Raw genomic sequence first — 23,757 nt, 5'->3', positions numbered from 1 at the left:
AAAGCCGGCCTCTAGTACCATCCATAACATGAAGGAGGCGTAGACGCTGCTGATACCTCCACAAAACACCAGGCCCGAGGCCACACCGACAGCTGGCGAGTTAAGAGGGATGAGGGAAAAAAGGGGCTTGGGAAATGGTAGGAAGTGGCAGACGAGACAAAGGAGGGAGAGAGGAAAAAAGGCCGTGGAGATATATCGGCAGGTTTAGACAGACGCAGAAAGAAAGGGTTGGAGCAAAAGATGATCTACATCAAAGGAGGGACTAAAAAAACAAATAGAGAGAAGAGGAAATGGGGAGGAGAGACAAGATACACCTCAAAGGTGCATGGTGCAGAATTTTAATGCAAGAATTCTTTCAACATTTACTGCTGAAATATTAGTCAACTGCTTGATAAATCAACTGGAACTGAAATCGATCCTCAATAATTTGATAATTGAGTAATTGTTTAAGCCATTAATGACACAAAAATATAAAGCTCGCTTTTTAAGTTTTGGACTGTGAGATGGAAACATCTTTCATTATTTTCATTTCATTTTCTGACATTTTATTGAAAATGTATTGATAATCAATAGATTAACTGGAAAATGGACAATGTTAGCATGCTTAGCAGGTATAATGTTAAACCATCTTAGTTTAGCGTTTGCTAATCAGCTAAACACAAAGATGAGACTGCCATTAGTTCTGCAAGTATTTGATCATAAACCAAAATGTTACATCTAGAAAAACATTACATTCTGACCTGAAGAGAAAGTCACCAAGGTCATTAGGATTCATCCTCTGGGCACCATGAATGCCTGTACCAATTTCATGTCAGTCCAATAGTTGTTTTCAGATAATTCAGTCTGGACCAAAGTGCTGAACTGACTGACCAACTAACCAACCAACATCCACCGAGCCACTACTGTGCTCGATAATGATTAGTTGATGCCTTAGTCGATGTTGACGTGAAGACAGCATTTTAGATTGTGTGCTACAAAGTTTACAGCAGAAAAGGAGTCTGTTTTACTACACAAAAGTGGTACTTTGCTTCAGAGCAGAACATTTCATATTTCTTGCAAAAGTGAATAACGATGGCTGAAAAGGGCTGATGGGGAAAAGCACTTCTAACAACGCTGTCTTCTTCATAGAAGACAAAGACAAGGTGATAAGGAGAGACATGGGTGAAAATAGCAGCATGCTTTCTGTAAAACAAAGCACAGGAGGATACGTGAAATGTGATCTTAAATATGAGAAAAATAACACTGACGTTACCATTGGCCGAAAATAGAGCCAATCTGTCACAACCAGAAAAAGAAAGGTGAACACCATGAGGGCAGGAGCTGAGGCCCCTCAGACAGTAAGCATACGCAATGATGGTGTGTGTCCCTACAAAAGCCACGTAGTATCCAAGTATTGTAGTATTTCTGCTGTGAGACAGTGAGTACAATGAGACAGAGACACTCACTTCACTTCTAAGACAAGAGCCAGTATCCCTGCAGCAATCGGAGCGGCACTGGATGTTCCCGGAAAGTGTGTGACACATCCATCGCCAGTGTTGGTCACAGTGACCTGGAGTAATAACAAAGCAAATATGTTACAAGATACAGCCATGTAGATGTCATACCTGGACACAGAGAAGAGAGATGGATACAAGTGAGCTCTTCAATCCAAGTAGTCCTCTGAGACGGATTTCTGTGGGAGCCTTTGCAGCAAATCAGGCCAGCTGAGTTCCCACACTGTAGCAGCTACTGCATCAGAGGTAGTCTTTTCTGTCATTAAAACACTTCAACACAGTTTCACAGTGATGATAATTAAAAAAAATCCAACTTGTGTCTCATCTGACCACCTCCTAATGTGAGGTAGAAAAGGGCAGGCATCCCAGCAGGCAAAGGTGATATCACACTGATAAAATTGGCCTGTTTCTGTTTCTGCAGGCTTGGAAATGGCACTGCGTTCCTTCCCAGCTTTTCACTGCTACCTCCGCCATCAACACCTCAGCTTCTTTCTCTCCCTTTCTCAACCACTACAGCCACGTTTTACCTCCAATTAACACTCGTTTGCTTCTGTGTGTCTGCGTGTGTGTGTGTGCCCAGCAGTCACCTAGGTCATTTGGCAGGCCTCTATAAATATCACACCAGTGGCTGCTCTTTAACAGGCTTCTCACAGCTCACAGGAGCCAAAGAGCAGGGCTGTTGGCACACACACACACACACACACACACACACACACACACGCACACACACATATACGACCTCATTAATGATAAACACTGTTGTTAGATGTGTTAGGTGGCACACGCACACTAACCAGAGGTAGTGAGCCTCCCACGCTGGCCCCTGTCAGAGTGACGGCCATCACACCGGGGCAGGGCTCGCCGAAGAAGGCGGGCTTCCCTGTTTGAGAGACAGCGCCGATGGCAATGTTGTGGATGGAGTTAACATAACCGTCTGCACCGCAGTGGTCATGCTGCAGACCACCATTACCTGCCGCCCACACAAAGATGCTGCCCTTCCCACCTCTGCCCTGGAAACACAAACAGAGGGACGTCAAAGTGAAAGAACAAGTAAACAATGGATTTCATAAAGAATGTTTCCATCTAGCGGTCACCAGAGCATTTTAAATATCACATATGGAAAAACTCACCTTACTGTATTGTATATATTTACATAGGGCTGAGAAATAAAAGTGACGTCACTCATTTTGTGAAAGTTGATCCGTATGAATGGAAACATGTGGGGGCATAATTTTTTCACATTTCAATACCTTAACAAGTACAGATTACAATCTGTAGTGTATCATAAAACAAGTAAAGTCCGTTGACTTTACTTGTTTTATGATGATCTCAAAACACCTAAAACCAATTTATGTAATTGGAACTAACTTCCATGGACTATTGGAAAGAATTTAACGTGATGTAGGGATACACAGCCAAGTTTCAATATTTCTAAATCCTCCTCTGATCTGAATCACTAGTTATGGACAGTAATTTTGTAAAGTCTTGAACCTAAATGATCTAATATTTAAATCCATCCAATCTCAGCTCTGCCAAAGGGTGCATGCCTGCTTCCTGCCCGACAGACAGCAGCGTGAACTTGGAGATGAAAGTCGTGCCTTGCAAGTTCCTAGCTGAAGGGCTCGCTTTGTCAGGCTGTGCGGCCCGTCCATCTCGGCCCCGTCGTCCCGCGGGCCCCAGCTGCAGACGTAGATGTCGATGAAGTGGATGTTGAAGGTCAGAGCTGTGGCCTCCATGGCATCAGTGACAGAGCCAGCCAGCAAGCGGATACCTGGACAGAACGAATAGGGCACAGAGATCAGAGTTCAGGGGAAGGCTTGTGGAAACACAGAACACTTTTAAAAACCAGAAGATACCAGAAGACCATTTTTGCATGCTGGTGCTGCTGAAAGACAGAAACAGGGATTGTTGTTTTATGTTGTAAAAGTTAACATTATATTCTCACAAAAAGTTAATACAGAAACAGAGCTATGACACAATATTTGAGGTGTCAAGTCATCACAAACACATTGCAGAGCTGCTAAACTATAGTAGAGTCTGCTCCTGGCGTCTGTTGCTCCTGTGTCTGTCTTTGTGTGTTATTTGTGTTCATTTTATCTATGTCTGTTTCCTCAATGTCTGTTTCTGTGTCTGCTCCTTTGCTACATCCCTATTTTCTGTCGCTGTACGAATCCCTTTACTGTCTCTCCATCTGCTCATGATATATTTTTATACATTTCATATTTATGCATTTTCTATATTTCTGTTCATTTTCTCCATTGCTGGTTGTTTAAATGTTTAACTTAAACCAGGTAATTTCTGTGAGAATGTAAATGAAAGTGATCACTTTTACTTTTTTGTTGTTTTATCAGTCGCCAAGGGCCCTTTCAAAAACACCTAATATCCACCCTTAGAGACATAACAGCCTGTGCTGTTTATTCTGTTAGGGAGTGCTCAATCATTTGCCAATTACCAGCAGTAAAAAGGTGTGTTGTTGAGATATTAACATTAAATGCACAACACAAATTCTGAAAAACATGGAAACTGCTATTGACACTGCTGATGATAACAATAACATGATAGTAAAAATAAGATATCTATTTCAATAGGACATGATGAAAGAAAAGTTTGAGGAGCTGTATTTTGCAAAAAGCTAAATATGGTTAAAGGAACCTCACCAATTCCCTTACCAATCACTCAACACACACATACACTCACAGTGGAGTGGCAACACTGCATGCAATACTTAACACAATATGACTAGTCTAGGTTGCCATGCAGTGATATGCTTTGACATCAGTGGATGACGGCTCAAGTAAGTATTTTCTTCTGCTCACCTCCAGGGAGCCTAGAGGGCGTCACTACAGCTTAGTATGCTATCAGAGTTGAGAATGGCAGCCAAAATAACACCCCAATATGCAGTATGCACATAATACATGGGTGGAATTACTTCACTTTATGTTATATCAAGTCCGTCCACCACGGAAGAATTGTAACAAACAGAGGCAGATGTTCAAGCTGCAGCAGCTATTAACCAGGAAGCAAATGTATTATGGCACCATTCACTTTAATGAACTTAATACTACTGGCACTTTACTATTTTTTTTGTATTTGTTATTATAGTTTATATCATAGTACTGCCGCAGTATTGTTTATGAAAAAAATGACAATAATGGCTGAAAATGATGCTATGACAACTGTAAGAGTGCATCAAAACAGTGAAGCTGCCTGAAGAAAACCAGACGTTGCCCACAGATATTCTATATATTAAGTGTATACTTTCAAAACAACATCAGATCTAACAGTACCACATAAATACACTGAGGATTATCAAGTGGATTCCCCAAACAGAAGTGCACGGACAGGTAAAGCTCCGTCAGTTCTGCCTGTCAGATGGTGAGCACAGGTCTCAACAGCACCCAGTAGGTCCTGCCCCTTTATCTCGTGTGCACTTGACTCTTGTTTATGAGTCCAAATAAAATAGCCTCAGCAAGTTGAAATTAGGACTAACTGTGGAAAGAGATTCCTGGTGTGGTCTGTCAAAATGATTTTTTTTTCGTTTTGTCAGATGTGCAAGGGGCCCTCACCAGCCTGTGAGAAACGAGGGAGGGTTAAAGGTTACAGAGCAGAGTTCAAATGTCAGAGGTCAACCGTAGGGATTCCTCTGTTCATCCTTCATGCTTCATGCTGATGACAGCACTGTATGAAATTGGCTTTGGGGCATTCACATCTGAGCGCTGTGGGAAATTTTCTTACTCAAACATATCAAGTACTCCTCATTAACTTGTGGTTTATAGCACTCTTAGTGTATCCTATTAAATCTTTGATTCCACAACAGAAAATGAGCAATTTTGTGTATTCGGTTCATTCATCCCTTGCCAATGTTACAACCAACACTAAAAAAGCCATTACTGAAGCTCCCACTAAAAAATGAGCTGTTAAATAGGGTCAGCACGGCTCAATAGCAGCCAGTCACCGTGTAGTCTGTTGCATTCACACAAACCCGAGGCCATGCACACACACACACACACACACACACACACACACACACACACACACACACACAATATCTGCAGCATGTGCCTTCCTAAAAATGACATACTATCACAGTCTTCTTCTTGTTCAAGAAATATTTCTCATCACTTAAAAGCAAAACTCCATATTACGGACTTGTGGAGGTATGGTTTCACATCTTCACAGGCATCTGAAATATTCAAGTAAAGTTGATGAGGCTATTTTCAGCTGTAATCTGGCGCCACAAACAAACTAACACTGACTGGGCAGGAATCTGGCAGACTAGGAGTCTATAAAACAATAAAACAACTAATATTTTCTATCATTTTCTGCCACATTTTAGAATGCTTATGCTTACAACCAACAAGCCATACAATTTTAATTTCCATCTAAACCAAATATGGCACTAGCCCTTTGATTTAAGATAATTTGCAATGTCGTAACAAGGTGTAAAATCCTATCCAATCAAAAAATGCTGCAACATGAATAAAACAAAATCACTGCAGTGGAGATGCTAATTTTTTGTTTTGGACTAGTGATCACTGCAGAACTTTGGCAAAAAAAAAAAGTGAGTTTGAATTATTTATGTTTGAATTAATCTAATGTATTTTGTTTTATTGTTTTCTGTAGCAAAGTTAAATAAAGTTGGGTTCAAGCTGGGTTGACCCAGGCATACAGCGGGCCGTCCACCCACTACAAGATCGACAGTTCGATCCCAGGCTCCTCCTGACCACAAGACGCTGCACCCCAAATTGCTCCCAAAACTGTGCTCCAGTGTGTGTGAATGATTTGTTGCCTGTATCCTGTGTGTGAATATAAATGTAGCGTTAAAAGGCTTTGAGTGGTCAAGTCCATTTACCATTTAATTTTAAACATTTAGGTCTTTTGCATCACTGCACACCCTTTCAAACAAACCCACTTTGTTACTGTTACAGATAATGCTCATATTGAGCATTTATAGTGACTGTAGTTGCTTTATGGCATACTCTAAATGGAAAAGGAGGACGAAATGATTAGTGGCCTAGTACAAGTGTTTTTGAAAATGCCATGTCATAGTCTTGGCCACTGCAGTACACCCACAATGCACTACCTCCCACTGTCTCGATGAGGCTGCATTGTTTTCCTCACCCCCAATCCTGGCATTGAAGGCGATGCCCACACCGCAGTAGGAGTTGTTGGCCTCCATAGCAACTTCCCCTGCACATCGGGTACCGTGGCTGAAACACAGGGGGGAGAAGATGTTAGCCACATACTGAGACTGAATATGCAGAGATTTTCTTTTTGCGGATGTGATGACCTGAGCACAACCCATATTAATCCTGGACAGACAATTACATACGGTACATACTGATTTTAAGACTGGTACAGATAAACACCAAGATACTGGAAACCAAGGTGAGCCTTCTGCAGCTGATTTCCTGTTCATACACAGCTCTGGATATATTTGGATATTTGTAAGCTTTTACTGTTTTCAAAATCAGTCTAACATGTTTACAGTGACATCATTTTGTTATATTACATTGTGATTACAATAATATCCTTCAGTGGGCTAATTGACTGACTACAACTGCTAAGCCTGTTAAGCTTTCTGTTCTCACGCCACACAAGCATTAGTTTACAATGATAACAGTGGCGGATTTACCATGGGATAATAATTGAATTATTAATAATTTTTGGATCAATGTGGCCCTTGATTTCAGACAGAGGCAGACAAAAAGCAGACTGTTTGTTTCTAGATTCTATCACCTACTGTAATAGCTCGCTAGGTAACTAAACTAATGTTATCTCATGAGTTAATTGAAAAACTCAGTTGACTCATTTTAAAACGTTGTACACGGTGTCTTAAATATACTTGATGGCTTCATACATGATATTGTGATAAAAGGCTAAAGCTAACATGTTCCAGGCCAAAAAGGCTTTTAGGAAAAACTGATAACTGTGTTGGGCAAATAAAATACTACGTTGGTATTGCTGGTTGGGGATGCTTGATGGTAAACTATCCCAAATCCAATGAATAGCAGGACTGCAGATAAAATCATCAACCAGCTTCCACATGTTGAGGGAAAATTACACAATAGATGTGCCGACGTAAAGGGGCTTTTTCATGAACTTATTTCAATCTGTAACAAGGTGCCCCTTGGTCCAACACTGAGCAAAGTCACTGCTGTCAGCTATTAAATTCAATTAAATTTATTTGTATAGCCCAATATCACAACAGAGTTGTCTCACAGTGCTTTACAAAGTTACCCCAGTCATGCAAATGTTTGTGTCTCATGTTAGAGCAGATAAATAGCCTACACTGTCCAATCTATTCCTTACACTTTTACAGTTAAATCCATTTATACTTTTTTTTTTCTCTTGTGTTTTCAGTGTTAGACAGGCTAATTAGATTGCTCAGCTCATTGACTCTCCCGAGAAAAGAAACATAAGACAGCAGTCATTACCTGTTCTCCTCATCTCTGATAGGCATGGGATCATGAGACAGGCCGTGCGAAGCACACAGGTCAACACTCGCAAGGGCCTCCTGTAATCCCGACAGAAAACAAATGCAGCACGGTGTAACATAATGCACCTCTCCGCACAAAACATTAGAGTGACATGACAGGAAATGATCAACTCTTGATACCAACACTTGAATTGTTCTGTCAACACACTCCTTCTGACAGACGAACATCACTGTCACTGATGAAATGTCTGCAACTGTGTCTGAGTATGTGTGTGTGTGTGTGTCTGTGCGGTTTATGTGTGCCTCGTAAAAGTGAACATGTTTGAATGACTTGTTTGCCAGTGTATATAGGCAGAACGGGAGGAGAATGTCTTGGCAGCAAATGGTACAAGAGCAATTATGTATCTCTCTCTCTCTCTCTCTCTCTCTCCAGCCAGGCTTATCCATGCCAGACAATCTGCTCTGACAAAGTACAAGTTGGCCTGTGTGCTTCAAACTGCCTATAGGATTATATATGACAAGGCAGGAGTAAACAACACTGCCACTCCACATATGCTTTATGGCTAGTCGGTGTAACACCAGCCAACAGAATACAACAGCTTTGTCACTATATGAACGTTTTATTGTCTCAGGTTTTACGTAATAGAGAAGTTGGGCAGTTAAAGAGGAAGTCAATACACAGTATTCAGTCTAATAAAATCCCAAGTGTAGCCAAACAACACTGATGGCAAACTAGAATCTCATAAAAAGACAACTGACTCAGAAATTACAATGCATCCATCCATTCTTCCTTTAGACAAAATCTTAAGTTTACTTACAAAGTTTTTCCTCAGGTCCTTGTTTGTGTGATCTAAACCTGAAAACGAAGAAAAAAATAAACATTGTGAAGAGGTCCAAAATCATTTCTATCTAAATAATAAGTGTGAAAAGTCTCTTGCTCATATCTAGTGTGTTTCGATGGGGTAAAATGGTGCAATCAGACCATGTCTAAGTGCACTCCGTGTTTCATTATTTTCTGTGAGGCCAAGTGGGAGCTCTTTCAAGTCATTTGAACTTACAGTTTGGTAGACAGGTTATTAAAACTTAGAATTTTGAGTACCCTACTAATTGGTGTAATTAATTTGCCAACATGTAACAGTGAAGTCTATTTTGTAAAGCACATTTTGTCAAGATCCAGGCTTTGCTGCATGAGCTATTGCACATGACTGATGGATGAATGAATGAGTAAATGGGCACAGAACAACCTCCAGCTCCCCATATTTTAGTATATTATTGCCATTTTTTATTTCGTATTCTTCCTTCATTCTACAGCTTTTCCTGCATCTTTTTTTTTATCATCCTCTCTTTCTACATCAGTTGCCTTTCTTTTGCTTGCCTCCTCCCTATCCTCCCCCTCTCCTCACCCCAGCTACCACCCCCTCCTCCTCCTCCTCCTCCTCCTCCTCCATCTCTGCTACATCAGGGCTCCTGTGGTCTCAGCGAGAGACAAACGAATGAGGGCCCCAGGAGGGCCGCGCCTGCTCTGCCACACATCACTCACTCTCTCTCTCTCTCTCAATCACACACAAACACACACACACACACACACACACACACACACACACACACACACACACACACGGGACCTGCCAGCCTTTGTCCCATGCAGGCAGTGCCTCCGGGTTGTCATGGTAACCTGCAGTCGGTTTTGCCGTTGAGACCTGATTGTGTTGAGCTCAGGCGGGATGGAGCCCTGGGTGGGTGAAGCCTCATTGGAGCCTGCCATGCCGTGCCATGCCATGCCATGCTGTGCCATGCCACGTCAGGTCAACCTGCTATGTCCTCCACATAACCACTGATACTTTATTCTCTCCTTGTCCCCCACTTTGGATCTTCTTGCCCCAGACACACTTCCTCCTTTGCTGGTTGGTTGATATCGTTTTACACTTTACAATGTGTTTTAAATCTTATTTATCTTTGTGTATTTTTACTCCTTTTTTCGCCCAATTTGGAAAACCTTATTCTGTATCTACTGCTGCAGTCACTGTCACTGCTAACTCCACTGTTGGTCTAGGAAGGATGTAGACAGCCTCATGACAAATGGTGTCACCAGCCGCTTCTTTTCACCTGCCAGGAATGAGCTTCGGCACGAAACAAGACAAGAACCTTGCTAACAGCCAACCCACAAACACAGCCAATTGTGTTTGATGGAATGCTCTGCAACAGTGAAGTGTGTCCTAAGTATTTTTATTTCATTAAAACGACTGATCGGCAGATTTTGTAAATAAATCCCCGTTTCTGAACAACTGTGACTGATGAGATGTACTTCTACTTGTGTTACACATTTGTCAGGCGGTATTTACTGGGATAAATACAGCATTTTATAAGCATTCTTTCAGCCGCTTTCAACGGCATCTCACGGTTTTCATTAAGTAAAGATAATTGATTAAGGCTCCAAGAACATATTCATACATTCCAGCACACAACATTGTCATCTAGGCAGTTTGTTCAAGGCTGCTATGGCAGATGGGACAAAACTAGACTCCACTGAGATGCAGTTTCAAAGTTCTGATTATTTTGTCAAACTAGTGCATTTTATGTTTATTGCCACTGTGGATTGGTATAAGAAAAGGGTAGAAAATGTAGCACCAGTTGATACTGAGCAATATTAACAATTACAAAGTTGTGAGGTTTTTATAGATTTTTAGTTTCTTATTCTCATGGGAACAAGAGAAAGAGCTCTCTGGCCAACTTTCCTCCGAGCCTGAGCCAACTTGGATTTCTACACTGTGCACGAGGCCAAGTGAGGATGCTGAGTAGGTTTTGCGTATTCTGATTTGAAGTTTGAAGTGTGTTGAGTGATACTGCACTATGGGCCAACATGATGTCTTCATATGGAATTCAAGTGACTCATTAAAGAGTTATGAAATGTCAGATATCTTTTCCAAATCCCCCATCATGCTGATCTGTTTTCCTTTTGAATTCCCCAACTTCATCATCAGTAAAATCAGGGAACTCTCGCATATTCTCAGCTCCAAATCCATCTCTTTTGCTCCAATATTTGTCTTTTTCAGATCAAATAACTTTTTTAGCTTCAGTTGCCTTTGATGTTATTTAATATATTTTCAGACATTTATGAGAAAACCACTAGTCGTCAAAACACCTAGATACCCCCGCAATCTTTGACTCAAACGATAAAAAACTATATTTTTTGCCATCTGAATGGTTAAATACAAATATGGGTAAATGAGTAAAGGCTTTCTGTTATATTGGTGAACCAACCCTTTAATGTTCCCCTGTTACATATCACATGTAAAAAGCGATACAAGTAATCAACTCATCAATCATCACATCAGGATGAACTTTCAAAAGCAGCAGTTTAAACCAGAATATGAGACTAAAACTCTTCTTTGAATGGACATCTTTTCCAGTCTAGGTATGCAGCTCTACCAACAGTGGATCTCTGCTGTTACGGGAAAAGAATTGCTTGCCTGCAGGAGGCAAAGGAACCTGCTTTATTAAGAGTTCGTCTTTGTTTCAACTCAATTACAAGAAGGACGCCGTAGTGTGCAGTCACGCGTGTTCTTGTGCTTCTACGTGTGTGTCAGAGCCTGACACGAGTCAGCGTTTAAGGGGTGACACCATCACTTTTCTGTTTGTGATGGAGACATCTTTGGGAATTAACGTCAAGATGCTCAGGAGGGAGCAAGTAACAAGTGAGCAAATGATGGAGGGAGGAAGGAGAAATGGAGAGGTAACAGAAGGAGGTGAAGGATAAAGTATGTACCCAAACCCCCTCACATATCCCCTCAGATAGATAGATAGATAGATAGATAGATAGATAGATAGATAGATAGATAGATAGATAGATAGATAGATAGATAGATAGATAGATAGATAGATAGATAGATAGATAGATAGATAGATAGATAGATAGATAGATAGATAGATAGAGCTTTTCTGCATTTCAAGTATTTACAAGGATGATCTGAGTGGAAAAATGCATTCAGTCAGGTGCATTCAGTCAGGTAGCACCATACTGCCATAAATACAGCCATAAACACACTCCAACACAGTCCAAGGTCTTCTGAGTGTGAAAGTAGAAAGCCACGTCCCACAGTTAGATGAAACACTGTAGGTGGTGGAGCCAATGCAAAACCTTCCATGAATACAAATGCTTTGAACCCGGCTGACCCAGTCTAGATTGTGATTGTGCAGGTGTGTGTGCACACGCGTTTGCTGCTCTGCATGTGTGTCAGCATTCAGCAGCAGCAGCTGCACTCTATCTCCTTGCTCTGGCAGCATTCATGCCGGTCCTCAGGGTCAAACACACACACAAATCAGACACAGGGATGTGTCGGAGGCCATTTTGAGCCAACGGTGAGTCGTGCCTGAGCTGCGGCTGAGAAAATGAGCCGACATCACTTCAGAGGAGGCCCCTGCTAGACCTGGGGACCCCCGGCTGGCACTTGCCGCTTAGCTCTCCTCTGCAGGAGATACTGTACAAAAAAAACTGCAAAAATCAACAGGCTGTCTCTGCTTCTGACAGGTGGAGTAGGAGAAGGGCTAAGACACATGACGGAGGAGGCACGCCATGCAAAACGGATACCAATATTCTGTAATGAAGCTGTACATGACTGATAATTTGCATTTGCAAGTGTGAAAAAGAAAAGGAAAGGTGTGCATGTGTGTGAGCGTGTGTGAGAGAGAGCTGCAGAGAGACAGGGGTGTGTATCACCACCCGCCGAGGGTGAGACTTCCTGGCCCTACACCTCCGTCTCATTAATCAGCTCGGTATTTAAGAAGGGCTGGAGTGGACACTTGCCTGTAATTAGCTGGCTTTGTCAAGGATTTGTGCGTGTATGAGTGCAAGAGTGTGTGAGTGTGTGTGGGTTTGAAAAGTGAAAGGCAAGGAGAGAGATACAGGGTGGAAGGTTTGAGTTGGAAGGATGTAGAGGGAGCGTGGGTGATGGAAAGCCTGGCACAGGGAGGGAAGAAGAGGACAGGAGTGAGAAGACAGAGAAGACAAGTTGGAGGAAGAGAAGAGAGGGAGAAAAGGACTGTTTAGAGAAGTGGGGGAGGTGAGATAAAAATGAGAGAAGACTGGAAGGAAATAACAGTGAGGAAAAGATGCAGGGAGAGACAGCGACAGAGGGGATGTAGCGATGGAGAAGAGGTTGACTTCTAAAATGGGACATTAGTATTCAAGCGGCACGCATTCGCCGCCCCCTCACCACACCCCGCTGCCCTGCCTGCCCAGCAGCCCGCTCTCCTCCTGCAGTGGACCCAGACATGAAGCTGGAGGTGGCAGAGGAAGTGTAAGTGTATGTGTGCGTTGAGACTTAAGTTCACTGTAGGTCTGAAATGGTGCCTTCAAAGGAGATCTCCACTTTAGAGAAATGTCTTTGTTTTCCCCCGGTGTGTGGGTTTCAGTGTATTTTCAGCTCTTACATTACTGGTGTTACTTTAAAAAACTGATAACCAAAATTTTACCTGCAAGTTAAAGTGGGCATCACTTGAGATTAGTCAACACAAGTGAGAATCTGTCCAATGCCGCATGCCCACATACACAGATAGTGAATCGAGAGGGTAGAGCCATGAAAGAAAGTGAAGGCAGACGGATCTATAAGGCGAACCACTGACTGAGCATTAATCGTCTAGACGTCTAGACACACTGGCTCTACTGTATGGGCAAAGTCACGATTCAGTAATTTGCTGCGCTGGTGTCAGTCAATGTCAGTCATTTAATGATGTGTGAAAAGAGTAAAAGCAAAACATGTAGGCTGTCAGAAAATACAAAGTTGTTGAGCACGGCCCTCACTGTCCACTGGATGTGGCTGTGACAAATTCTGACTCTGAGTGCCACAGATGATCCACTGCCCATGTCAAATGGGCCGTGAACGAGCCTGTCACTTGTGGCTCTTTTCTCCACTGCGCTGTCTTTACGCACCTGTTCTGTTTCTGGCAGAGAAGCTCACATAATTGAAGTGTGAAATTCACTTTTGGATGTAAATCTAATCCATTACATTTATTTACTGACTAAAATATGCATTTAAAATAGCATTTCATTTGTTACTCCTACTCAAAATATAGATAGCCTACATCAAAGTTTTGTGAAAAGCGATATGGCCTTCAACCCAGCACATGGTATTGTATGAAGGTGAATGAAATGTCATTTGTGGTATATTTTATTAGCTCCGGTGTAAACTGTTCCCAGTAATGTCTGTGGACTATCCTGAGGAACTGAGATGGAGAGTTTGTTTTCATGTTTTCTGCAAATTTTCAATGCTATGAGTGCCCTTAACATAACACCCTTCATTTCCATTCTAGTGAGGTGGAGCCAGAAGGATCTCTCAGAACAAGGCTATCAGCGAAGCAATAGAAGTAAGTGAGAAAATATGTTCCATGTATCCATCAAATTAGATGACACAGATCAAACAAGGTTACGGTTGATATTATTATATATTTGATGTTGTTAAGAATTCCCATGAAAAGACCTAAAATGAAAATGTCTTAGTCCTTTTCTAAATACTTTCAAACATTTCTCAGGCTGAAGCCCAACTATCTTTAAAAACGGCTCATTTATCTATAGCTTAATTTGTAAAGAGGCTCAGCAATTTCCTAAAAAAGCTGTGTACTGCAGTTTTAGCAAACAGGAGTAAAAATGCATAGGATGGGGCCTATCTTCAGCTGTGGATTAATACATGTTTGGCATAAAAGTGAGTGCGCTTACAGCACCAGAAGAGTGTGTTCATGGTAATTCAGAAAGTGTTAGTTTGGCAGAAGTCAGACACATCAGGCTTTGGCTACAGAGACAATGCTTGTTAGTTTGAGCTACTCATTGTTAGTTTCAGTCTTTTCATGGGATACGTTGACAATAACAAAAATAAAGAATACCATCAGCCTTATACTGATATGAGATTTTCCTGCTCCTGCCTAGGATGCTCCAGTGTTATATTTATGTGTGTAAGTGATACAGATCCACCTCTCTCCTGCTTCTGCTTGTAAGCATTCATTCACTGTGATACTGAAAAGCTTGAAAAATTAAAGCACAGGCCACAATACTGACACCGCTCCAGTGGCATTAAGCATGTCTAATAAGTTGTTTATTTTTCAGAAACTGAAGTACCCACTGGGAAAAAGGAGGTGATTTTCTATCAGTATTTGACATATCCACTGGTAATCCCATTCGTCTCCATCAGCATCACTCGGCACACATCATAGTCGCAGAGCCCAGTGTACATTTCTCCATCTATTAGGTTCCTCACAGCTGCCTGCTGCAGTGTCTGTGTATATGATTTCCTTTTCTGCCAACTAAACTACTTCTAACTCCTCCTCTGGTCTCCTCCACTGCTTTGCTCTCATTTGACTAATTATATTCACGGAGAACGGTGTTGACAAATTCATTTTGAAATCCATTAGTCCCGTGGCGTTGTTTAAACAATGTGCACGTTAATGTCCATTGCTTTAATACCCCTGATTCACATTCTAATAGCCGTCTGATAAATCAGGTTATCTGCGACACCTTCTACATGCCGTGAAGAGCGGAAATTAGAGAATTATTAACTATCCATGGTGTTCTGTCGTGTCCGGGTGTGTTAGGAGGAAGAGGAGAGGAGATGACAGAGCAGAGGAGAGGGAGAGAGAGAAAGAGAGAGAGAGAGAGAGAGAGAGAGAGAGGGTAGACAATGTTGGAGAGGTTCAAAAGAGACCAGAGGGAAAAACACAGTAGAGAGAGATAATAAGGAAAATGAAGAGCAGCAGGACTAAGTGACAGTAAATCTAGATGAGACTAAGACAAACATTAAAGAAGAGGAACTGAGGGCAGAATATAGAAGAACATACTATAAAGAGGGAAAACAAGTGGGGGGATCAATCTTTTCTTTCTATCTTTTTTAGATCTAAACTCAACACTACATATATTACACAAACTTTCCAAATGCTGCAAAAACTGGAATCAAAATATGAATTATAGGTGAGTTTCTGTCAGCTGGGCCAAAGCAAATTAATGGATTTACAGACTTCCACATGAAAACATGGAAAGACTCAACATTTGTTTGCATGAACACAGAAATTGGCTTTAAAATATTCTGTTGCACACTCACAGACACAGAACTGTGATGGATACCTCACACATGGCAGCAGGAGCAGGTGTGATCTGTTTGCAGTACAGTAGTGGTGGATAGGCTATTTAAAGAGAAATTCAGAACATCCATTAGGGGCCAGTATTTATTAAACATATGCACTGTCCCTGCTATCAATCACATTGTTTCTTAAAGCAAACACAATTCAGTTGATTACTACATGGTGTCCATGGTGATATTACTTGTCCTCAAAAACATTCTCTAAGAATGTGTATTTCTGCAATATTTGGGATATCATCAATTAATTTTTTTTTATTACAGTTTTTGAACTTAACCTGGCATTAAAACAGAAAGCTGCGTTAGTGGGGGTGTGTTGTTTCAAGCAATCTGGAGAAACAATCCAGCGAGTTATAACACAATGAGACAAGATTGTACAACAGTGGTAGTTTGTCAGTGGCAATAATTTATCTTTGATTGTGATGAAACCAGCAGAATTAACCTCTTCAATAAACAGAGCAATCTACCAGGGATGTGTGCTTACATGTATTTGACTGACCAACCCAGAGCGTTGCTGTTTGATGCTTTACTGGATGGCCCTGCATTGTTTAGGGCCTTCTATATCAACACAGTGGTGTCACTGAAATGAATGAGGGGGCTGAACAATTTTTGTCTGAACAACCTCATTTGCAAGAACACTTGGATGAAAACCAAGTGTACACTGCAGTCCTGCACACATCATCGCTACAGCTTTCAACACTTCCTCCTCCTTACTGACTGGATCGACCTCCTGATATGAACCATCACTCCCTCCTCCATCTAGTTTGGCAGTTCCACCTCCACCTTCACCTCCTCCTCTCTCTCTCTCTCTTGCCCCATCTCCAACAACGTCCTGGCTGCTTCTCTTATTCTTCCTCCTCTTCCTAATGTCCCACCTCCTTCCTCCTCCTCTCAACACGCGCTGAACAGAGAGTGCAAGTGTGATAGTGTCAGTAGCCCTGCCTGTGGTGCCTGGTGGACTGTGTGGATTAGGCACACAGGCCTGATTAGCTGCTTGTTTACCTACCAGCACCACCACTACCGCAACCACAGGGCTTCAAGGGCAACACCAGTGGCTCATCTCCCCGCACACGCTCAAACACACACACAAAGAACAGCGAACAGTGTTCTGGTGTATCTGTGTGTGTGTGTGTGTGTGTGTGAGTGTCTATGTGATATGTGTGCCATCATGCCCCCGTTGAGTCGCCCACCATGGCACAGGGCTCTTAATTAAGAGGAGTGTGTGTGTATGCGTTCTGGGGGCGGAGCAGCTGGCAGGAGGCACTGAGGCCAAAGAACATCTGCAGGAGGCCGCAATGCAACACGCCTGCACAAATACACACATCTAAGCACATACGCACACACACAGACAGACACCAGTGCACACATTCACAGGCATATGAACACACATAACAATACACATCACCGCCACTTGGCAAAACGCACCCCCGAGAACACAGAAATGTTCCCTTGCAAGCGCACACGCGGACCCGTTGAACACTGCCATCGCCACTGCCACCATACCAGTGGGACTGTCACCATAGCAACCCAGGACTGGCCATGTCACCCTGGTTTAGTGAGATGGGTGACAGCAAGAGAGAGTGAGAGATAGGCAGGCGATAAAAAAAGCAAAAGACAAAGACAGAGAGCGAGGGGCATTAAATACCCTTCACAATGCTCACTTCAGTTTTGTTTTTAAACAAAAGGGTAAAGAAAGAGAGAGAGAGAGACAGACAGAGAGAGAGAGAGAGAGAGAGAGAAAGAGAGCATCCAAAAGCGTCTCATCTGCGGAGCAGCTCTGGATGTGAGGAGGTCAGCAGCTTAGAGGACTTCAGACGCACCACAGGGCCCTCAGAAGTCAGTCTCCTTTTTCACTAAGTCAAGAGGAGCTGATAGTAGTGTAACACACACACACAAACACACACACACACACACACACACATACTCAACCAGACACACACACACACACACACACACACGATGTCATCATGTTGGTAGGAAAGTGAAAAGGTAGCGAGGAGGAGAGGGATTTTGTCCTTGGTATGGAGCAAAGGCTACAGCTGAGGGTGAAGGATTAAAGGATCATATCAGCCTTGGTGAGTTTTCTTTATCTCCTGCTGTTATCTGTGTCAGTCTATGTAAGGAATTTACTTGAACATCAAGAGTTTTGCTTTATTTGTGACCTCTCAGACGTGAAACTATGTCTCGTGATTTAATATAAATAAATTATCGCAACATGCAATTACAGATATGTGAGAAAATAATAAAATGTCACATCAAAGTTTTAACACTAAGGTGAAAAGTTGATGCATTAGTAAAATGCCACAAAGTGCGCTGGAAACAGACTTAGCAAATAAATCATGACGTACATGAGGCTGGCGACGTAACACTGAAAGCCCTGCTCGACTGACTTAAATGGACTACAGGCCCCTGCTGCCACACACAAAATATGATTTTCTGTTGATTACAGATGAGAAGTTAATATTGCACAGTATTTCAGATGAATATGACTTTGACTTCCACTACATCTCTTGTTTCAGTTTTGAAAAAAAGCACTACTGATACCAACACTGGTGTATCACACTAAAAAGGCTTAGCTGGCTTCTGAACTTTCTTCCCTTTGGAAAAATAAATGTTAACATTAGCAACCGTTATGTGTTTCCCCCGAAGATGAAGCGAGATACAGACTACCAATCATCCCTTCCATGGCCTCATTTGTTTACAGTAATTGCACCAGGGTATCACTATTAATGGTATAATGATGTTTAAAGATGGCACACGGAGCACCTTTAAATCATCCTCTGTTTGTGTTTTGCATGGATGCTCCATCACTGTATTACAGAACAGAGGGATGGGATTTGTCAGAGAGATAAGTTTACGTACTAAATAATAAAACTCATATTTAAGTGCTGTTGTTTTTGGAGGCATTTACGAGGTCTAAGGTAAGTGTCTTTTGCTTACATTTCATAAAAACCTAAAGGTTGGAAGTGAAGAAGGCATGGGTTGATGTAAAGTGATTTCTGGCTACCGGAGGAAAAAGGTCAACAGCACCACTGTGATCCCTTGAGTCTCTAACTGTCTGCACATGAATTGGGAAATGGTCCGTAACCACAAAGACACGGACACACGCAAGCAGACATCACCATCAATGGCATCTGTACTAGCTGCCGTAGCTTGTGTCTTTATGTTACTCTCAGCATGTGGCGATGAGTGTGTGCACAGCCTTGTGTGTCTGTGTGTGTGAACACATACAGTTGTGATTATTTCTATATGCTCATGCATGTGTGTGTGTGTGAGAGGGAGATGTAGTGTGACATGAGATTTACGCATATTCATTAATCGATATTGGGCTATTCTATACAGAATCGATTTGCAGCCAGAGGCTAGAGCATACGTGCTTGACCCTTGACCCCGATAAAACAACAATATGACTCCATAAAAAACAACGTGTCCCCAGTCTGCGCTGACAGGGTGAGCAGCTATTGAACTGGGTGAGCGAGTGAGTGAGTGTTTAAAGTGTATGAGCTCGTTTCACTTCCAATAAGGACTAACATTATAAAAAGTGAGATTATTACATCCCAATAGTAGACTTTTGGGGTGTGATTGATTCCCCTGAGCCAATCCAAAAAGACGTGATCGGACATCCCTGTTTTAAATACCGCTCAGCTATAGTACTCTGAATCAAAGTGACTGGAAATGGATGTCAAAATGTCTTCGTGTTTTTTTTTTTATTCTTTGAATTTTGTACTTCTTCCAAGTCTGTGAAATGTGGAAAAAAAAAACAGTCTTAGTTGTTGACTCTGCAGGGAGAAACAGCAAAAACTGACACATTGTGAGCAATACAATGAAGCACTGGTTTGAATGTGTGAAGAGTCGCTGGAGAAGAAAATCTGTTTTGTTGCCATAACTAAATCAGCACAGTTAGACTGAGGAAATAAACATGTTATGATTAATTTACGGACTCTAACATAGAAGATCATAATTAAGACATAAAATGTGTGTGTGTGCACAGTGTGTGTACACGCATGTTTGTGTGTGTGAGTAATACACTGATAAAAGTGCGTTCTGTTTGCAGCCAAATTCAGCATTAATGATCGACTGAAATCAGCTCTAGCTGTGGGATCAAATACGCTGTCTGCTGAATAATGTAGTGTACAGGGCCAGCGACAGTCCCATATGGGCCAGAGAGAGACAATGTTGGAAGCCTAATGTATAGCAGGTACTGGAAGTATGTCAGCAGCCACTGTTAAATACTCCGGAGCAAGAGGAAAGATCACTGCCAAATATATACAGTATTTATATATGTGTATGTGTGTGTGTGTGTGTGTGTGTGTGTGTGTGCAACAGTGCATGTACAGATGAATGTGCGCGTGTGTTTGTGACTATGTCGGCAATGTGTGCCACTCATCAATAATGTACGGCTCTTGGTTCTCCCCTCTTCAAAGCTAGTGACGCTCTAGTGTTCCACATAATTAACTCTCTAATACACAAACACACACACACACACACACACACACACACAGTTAAACATGGTTGAGGAAACCGCAGAAAAACACACAAATATAAATCAAATCAAACTCTAAGACAACTATAAGACAGAAAATTCAAACAAAAACAACTTGTCAAAAAACTTCTTTTTATTATTTAAGTTTGGTAGAAAGTGACGGAAATGTGGATGTAAAAATGCTGAATCATTGTTAAATCATCTGTTGAATATCTGCAACCTCTGACATGAAAGAAGCAGGGGTGACCCCAAATAGTCGACTAGATGTCGAGAAGACTCAGACTTTCCGGTCGTAAAGGATTACAAGATGTTGTTGTAGATGTTTCTTGAGCTATATATGACGGCTGGAAACTGGTCCGGACTAGAGTGTGTTCTAGACAGAGTAGATAAGACGGCCAAGAGGTTTCCTGGTACCAGAACTGTAAGAAATACATTAATATCATAGAGCGGAGACTGAGTAGTGATTCTTCATTTATCAGTAATGAAATCCATAATATTGTCTTTTTTCTCTCTCGGTCGTGGAAAATAGTCATCTACAGCTCAAGGGCAAACTGACCTGATACCATTAGACACTCTAAGTGAGAACATTTTCACAGAAACACTTAAGAATAATTTAGACTCTAAACGTCTTTAACAAAAATGTGGTGAAATTAAATTAACTGAGAAATGTATAGTCATTAGACTTCACAGTCATTCCATTCATTTTGGATTTTTTTTTCACCATTCTCACAAAATAGATGATAGATCTTGAAAATAACTCGCTTACAATCATACATTCGTTAACTCACTCACTCACTGCAGTATGTACCTACTAGTGGCAATTAGGAGGCAGGGCAACACCTACAGATCACATTATATAACTAATAGGTTCTCTGTGCTACAGCTGGACTGTGCTGCACAGTTTGCATCATGGCAGCGTGTGCTCTTCGAAATACAAACTGAAAAAGACCAAAACAAACAATGAACTGATCCTGAGTATTGCCTGTTGATCTTGTTAGAAATATTTAACGTGTTCTGTCTAACAAAGGCACCTTGAATAAAAACACGCGTGTAGCTAATTGAGTGTGAAAATTCAGTTTTTGAGGATTTTTATAACCCCGGGGCCGGTTGCCTGGTCTTTGTCATTATTTAACCACTCGAGTGTAAAAACCTTCAATCGCAGCCAAATATCGATCACTTACAGTCTAACACAATAATCATGACTTAACTTTTTAAAATAATAAAATCTGAAAAAAGAACAACAAAGCGCTGCAGAACACAGGCCTGGTGCGAATGTTGATATATGAAAAATAAATATGATCTCCAGTATGGCTCTGCCTTGGTGATTTAATGGTGCCTCTTTGAAGCACGTTCATAAGGACTTATGCTCTGGAACGCTTTGGTCTGTAGGTGATAGTCAGCCTACTTGACACACACACACACACAATCTGGTTTTTAGCCATGCAGTTGTCAATCTTGTGATGTTTTTTTAAATGAGAAGATTTTTAGTGTTGCCTGGTGTTGTAACAAGGCATGTTCTGCACAATGCCCAACATTCAAGCATGTTCTTAAACCCCAAACCCAAAATATGTCCAGACCACCAGAGTACTGTTCCTCTTCGACGAGTCGTCTCTTGCGTTCAGGTGTTTTTCAGGCATTTTCAGTGTTTTCCATTTCCAAAAGTTTTCAATGTTATTTCATCACCTGCTCTCACTCACGTATGTCATATGTCGTGTAAGGCGTTGTTGTACATGTGACCCTCAGACTAAGGTTTTTCCAACCCTCCTGGTTGATTATGGATTATGTATTCCGAAAAAACAACCTTTTTTTTTTCATTGCAGCTTCTGCAATTTGAAAATTGCGTTCTATCTGAACTGAATCAACCGTTCTGTCCTTCTTATATGTTGCTCAAAGCTACAATCTGTGTGTCGCATTCAGTCAAGTGTTGTAATGCTGTACTCTGAGTCATTTACAGTTTACAAAACACACAGCAACAAGGTGTAATGACATCACAAGCAGAACTGTGGATGCCGCAGTGTTTAAAATCCTTCTCAGTTCATTTCTAATGGGGAAACGTAAATGAAGACAGAGGCTGACAGGCGATCATTTTTCAGGGAAAATAAATGGCAATAAAGAAATAATCAAGCAAGAAATGCAATGACGACCATAACGATAATGACTTTTTTTGTGTGTCTCATTGGATTTTCCTCTTTTGTGCTTTTATTGAAATGGATTAAAATAGTCAGAACGGCAGGGCGGCAAGGATCTATTTTCTGACAACTGCATGCTTTGAAATTGTGCTCCAGCGAGGAGATGTGTAAAATACACACAGACATACAGAAACGCATCTGCACGCACGCACACACACACACACACACACACACACACACACACACACAGAGACACACACAGACACAAGAAGTGAGTGGTGATGATGCCAGCTTGGAGTGATGGTTATATCAGAGACTGGAGGAGCTGCTAATGAACAGTGCGAATGGGAAGAAAAGCTCCAGCTCAATCCACTAATTGCCTTAAAAGCTTTTCATACAATTTACCCTGTCAACAGAGATGGTGTGTGCGCGCGTGTGTGTGTGTGTGTGTGTAGGTGGGAGGGTGGGTGGTATGTGGGATAAGAAAAAGAGATAATTCTGAGAAAACATATTGTAAGAAAACGAGAAAGAAATGCACAATGGTTTTACACCTACGCAGGCCCAAGCAGACACACAGTCTCACACATACACCGAGACGCCGTATTCAGTCGAAGCCAGTAGCATTTAAAACTACAGCCAGACATTTCAGACACTCCAGAGGAGTTTTAAACACACACACACACACACACACACACACACACTCCCCTGACCGCTCATTCCAACACACATGCATTTGATTATGAACCCATATGTTTTACACACACAGACACACACACCACTCGCTCCATGTCACACACCACAGTGCACTGCAGCGGGGTGCTGTAGCATGGCCCAGCCCTCATTAAAGTAAAAAGCCTGCTGAGTGTTTTAAGCAGCATTAAGGCAACAGCAGAGTCATAAATACAGGCAGCTCTCCTCTCTGCTCTCCAGTACGGCTCTGTGGCCTACACACAGCTCAAGGACCACTACGACACAGTACAGTACAGTTCTGTAAAGACACACAGACCTCTCTGTGTCAAAGATTTAAATAAAACAACGCTGTCAAAATCAGACTATTTCTACTTGCTAACAGTACTCAAAAGTTGACACAATC

The 23,757-nt window shown here is 41.8% G+C and overlaps 1 protein-coding gene across 1 annotated transcript in view; it reads right to left on the bottom strand.

Annotated features, from left to right (window-relative positions):
• LOC139204796 (proprotein convertase subtilisin/kexin type 4-like) overlaps positions 1–23,757 on the bottom strand; it is a 150,145-nt gene that overhangs the window by 54,772 nt on the left and 71,616 nt on the right. The window contains exons 6-11 of the mRNA XM_070834796.1: positions 8,751–8,788; positions 7,931–8,010; positions 6,615–6,703; positions 3,092–3,264; positions 2,288–2,503; positions 1,446–1,549 (exon numbers count right to left, since the gene is read on the bottom strand). Of these exons, the coding sequence (XP_070690897.1) occupies positions 1,446–1,549; positions 2,288–2,503; positions 3,092–3,264; positions 6,615–6,703; positions 7,931–8,010; positions 8,751–8,788 (700 nt within the window). The remainder of the gene's footprint in view (positions 1–1,445; positions 1,550–2,287; positions 2,504–3,091; positions 3,265–6,614; positions 6,704–7,930; positions 8,011–8,750; positions 8,789–23,757) is intronic.

The sequence above is a fragment of the Pempheris klunzingeri genome, chromosome 8 (genome assembly GCF_042242105.1).
Source record: "Pempheris klunzingeri isolate RE-2024b chromosome 8, fPemKlu1.hap1, whole genome shotgun sequence".
Classification (NCBI taxonomy): domain Eukaryota; kingdom Metazoa; phylum Chordata; class Actinopteri; order Acropomatiformes; family Pempheridae; genus Pempheris; species Pempheris klunzingeri.
This window is presented reverse-complemented; position numbering and strand designations above follow the sequence as displayed.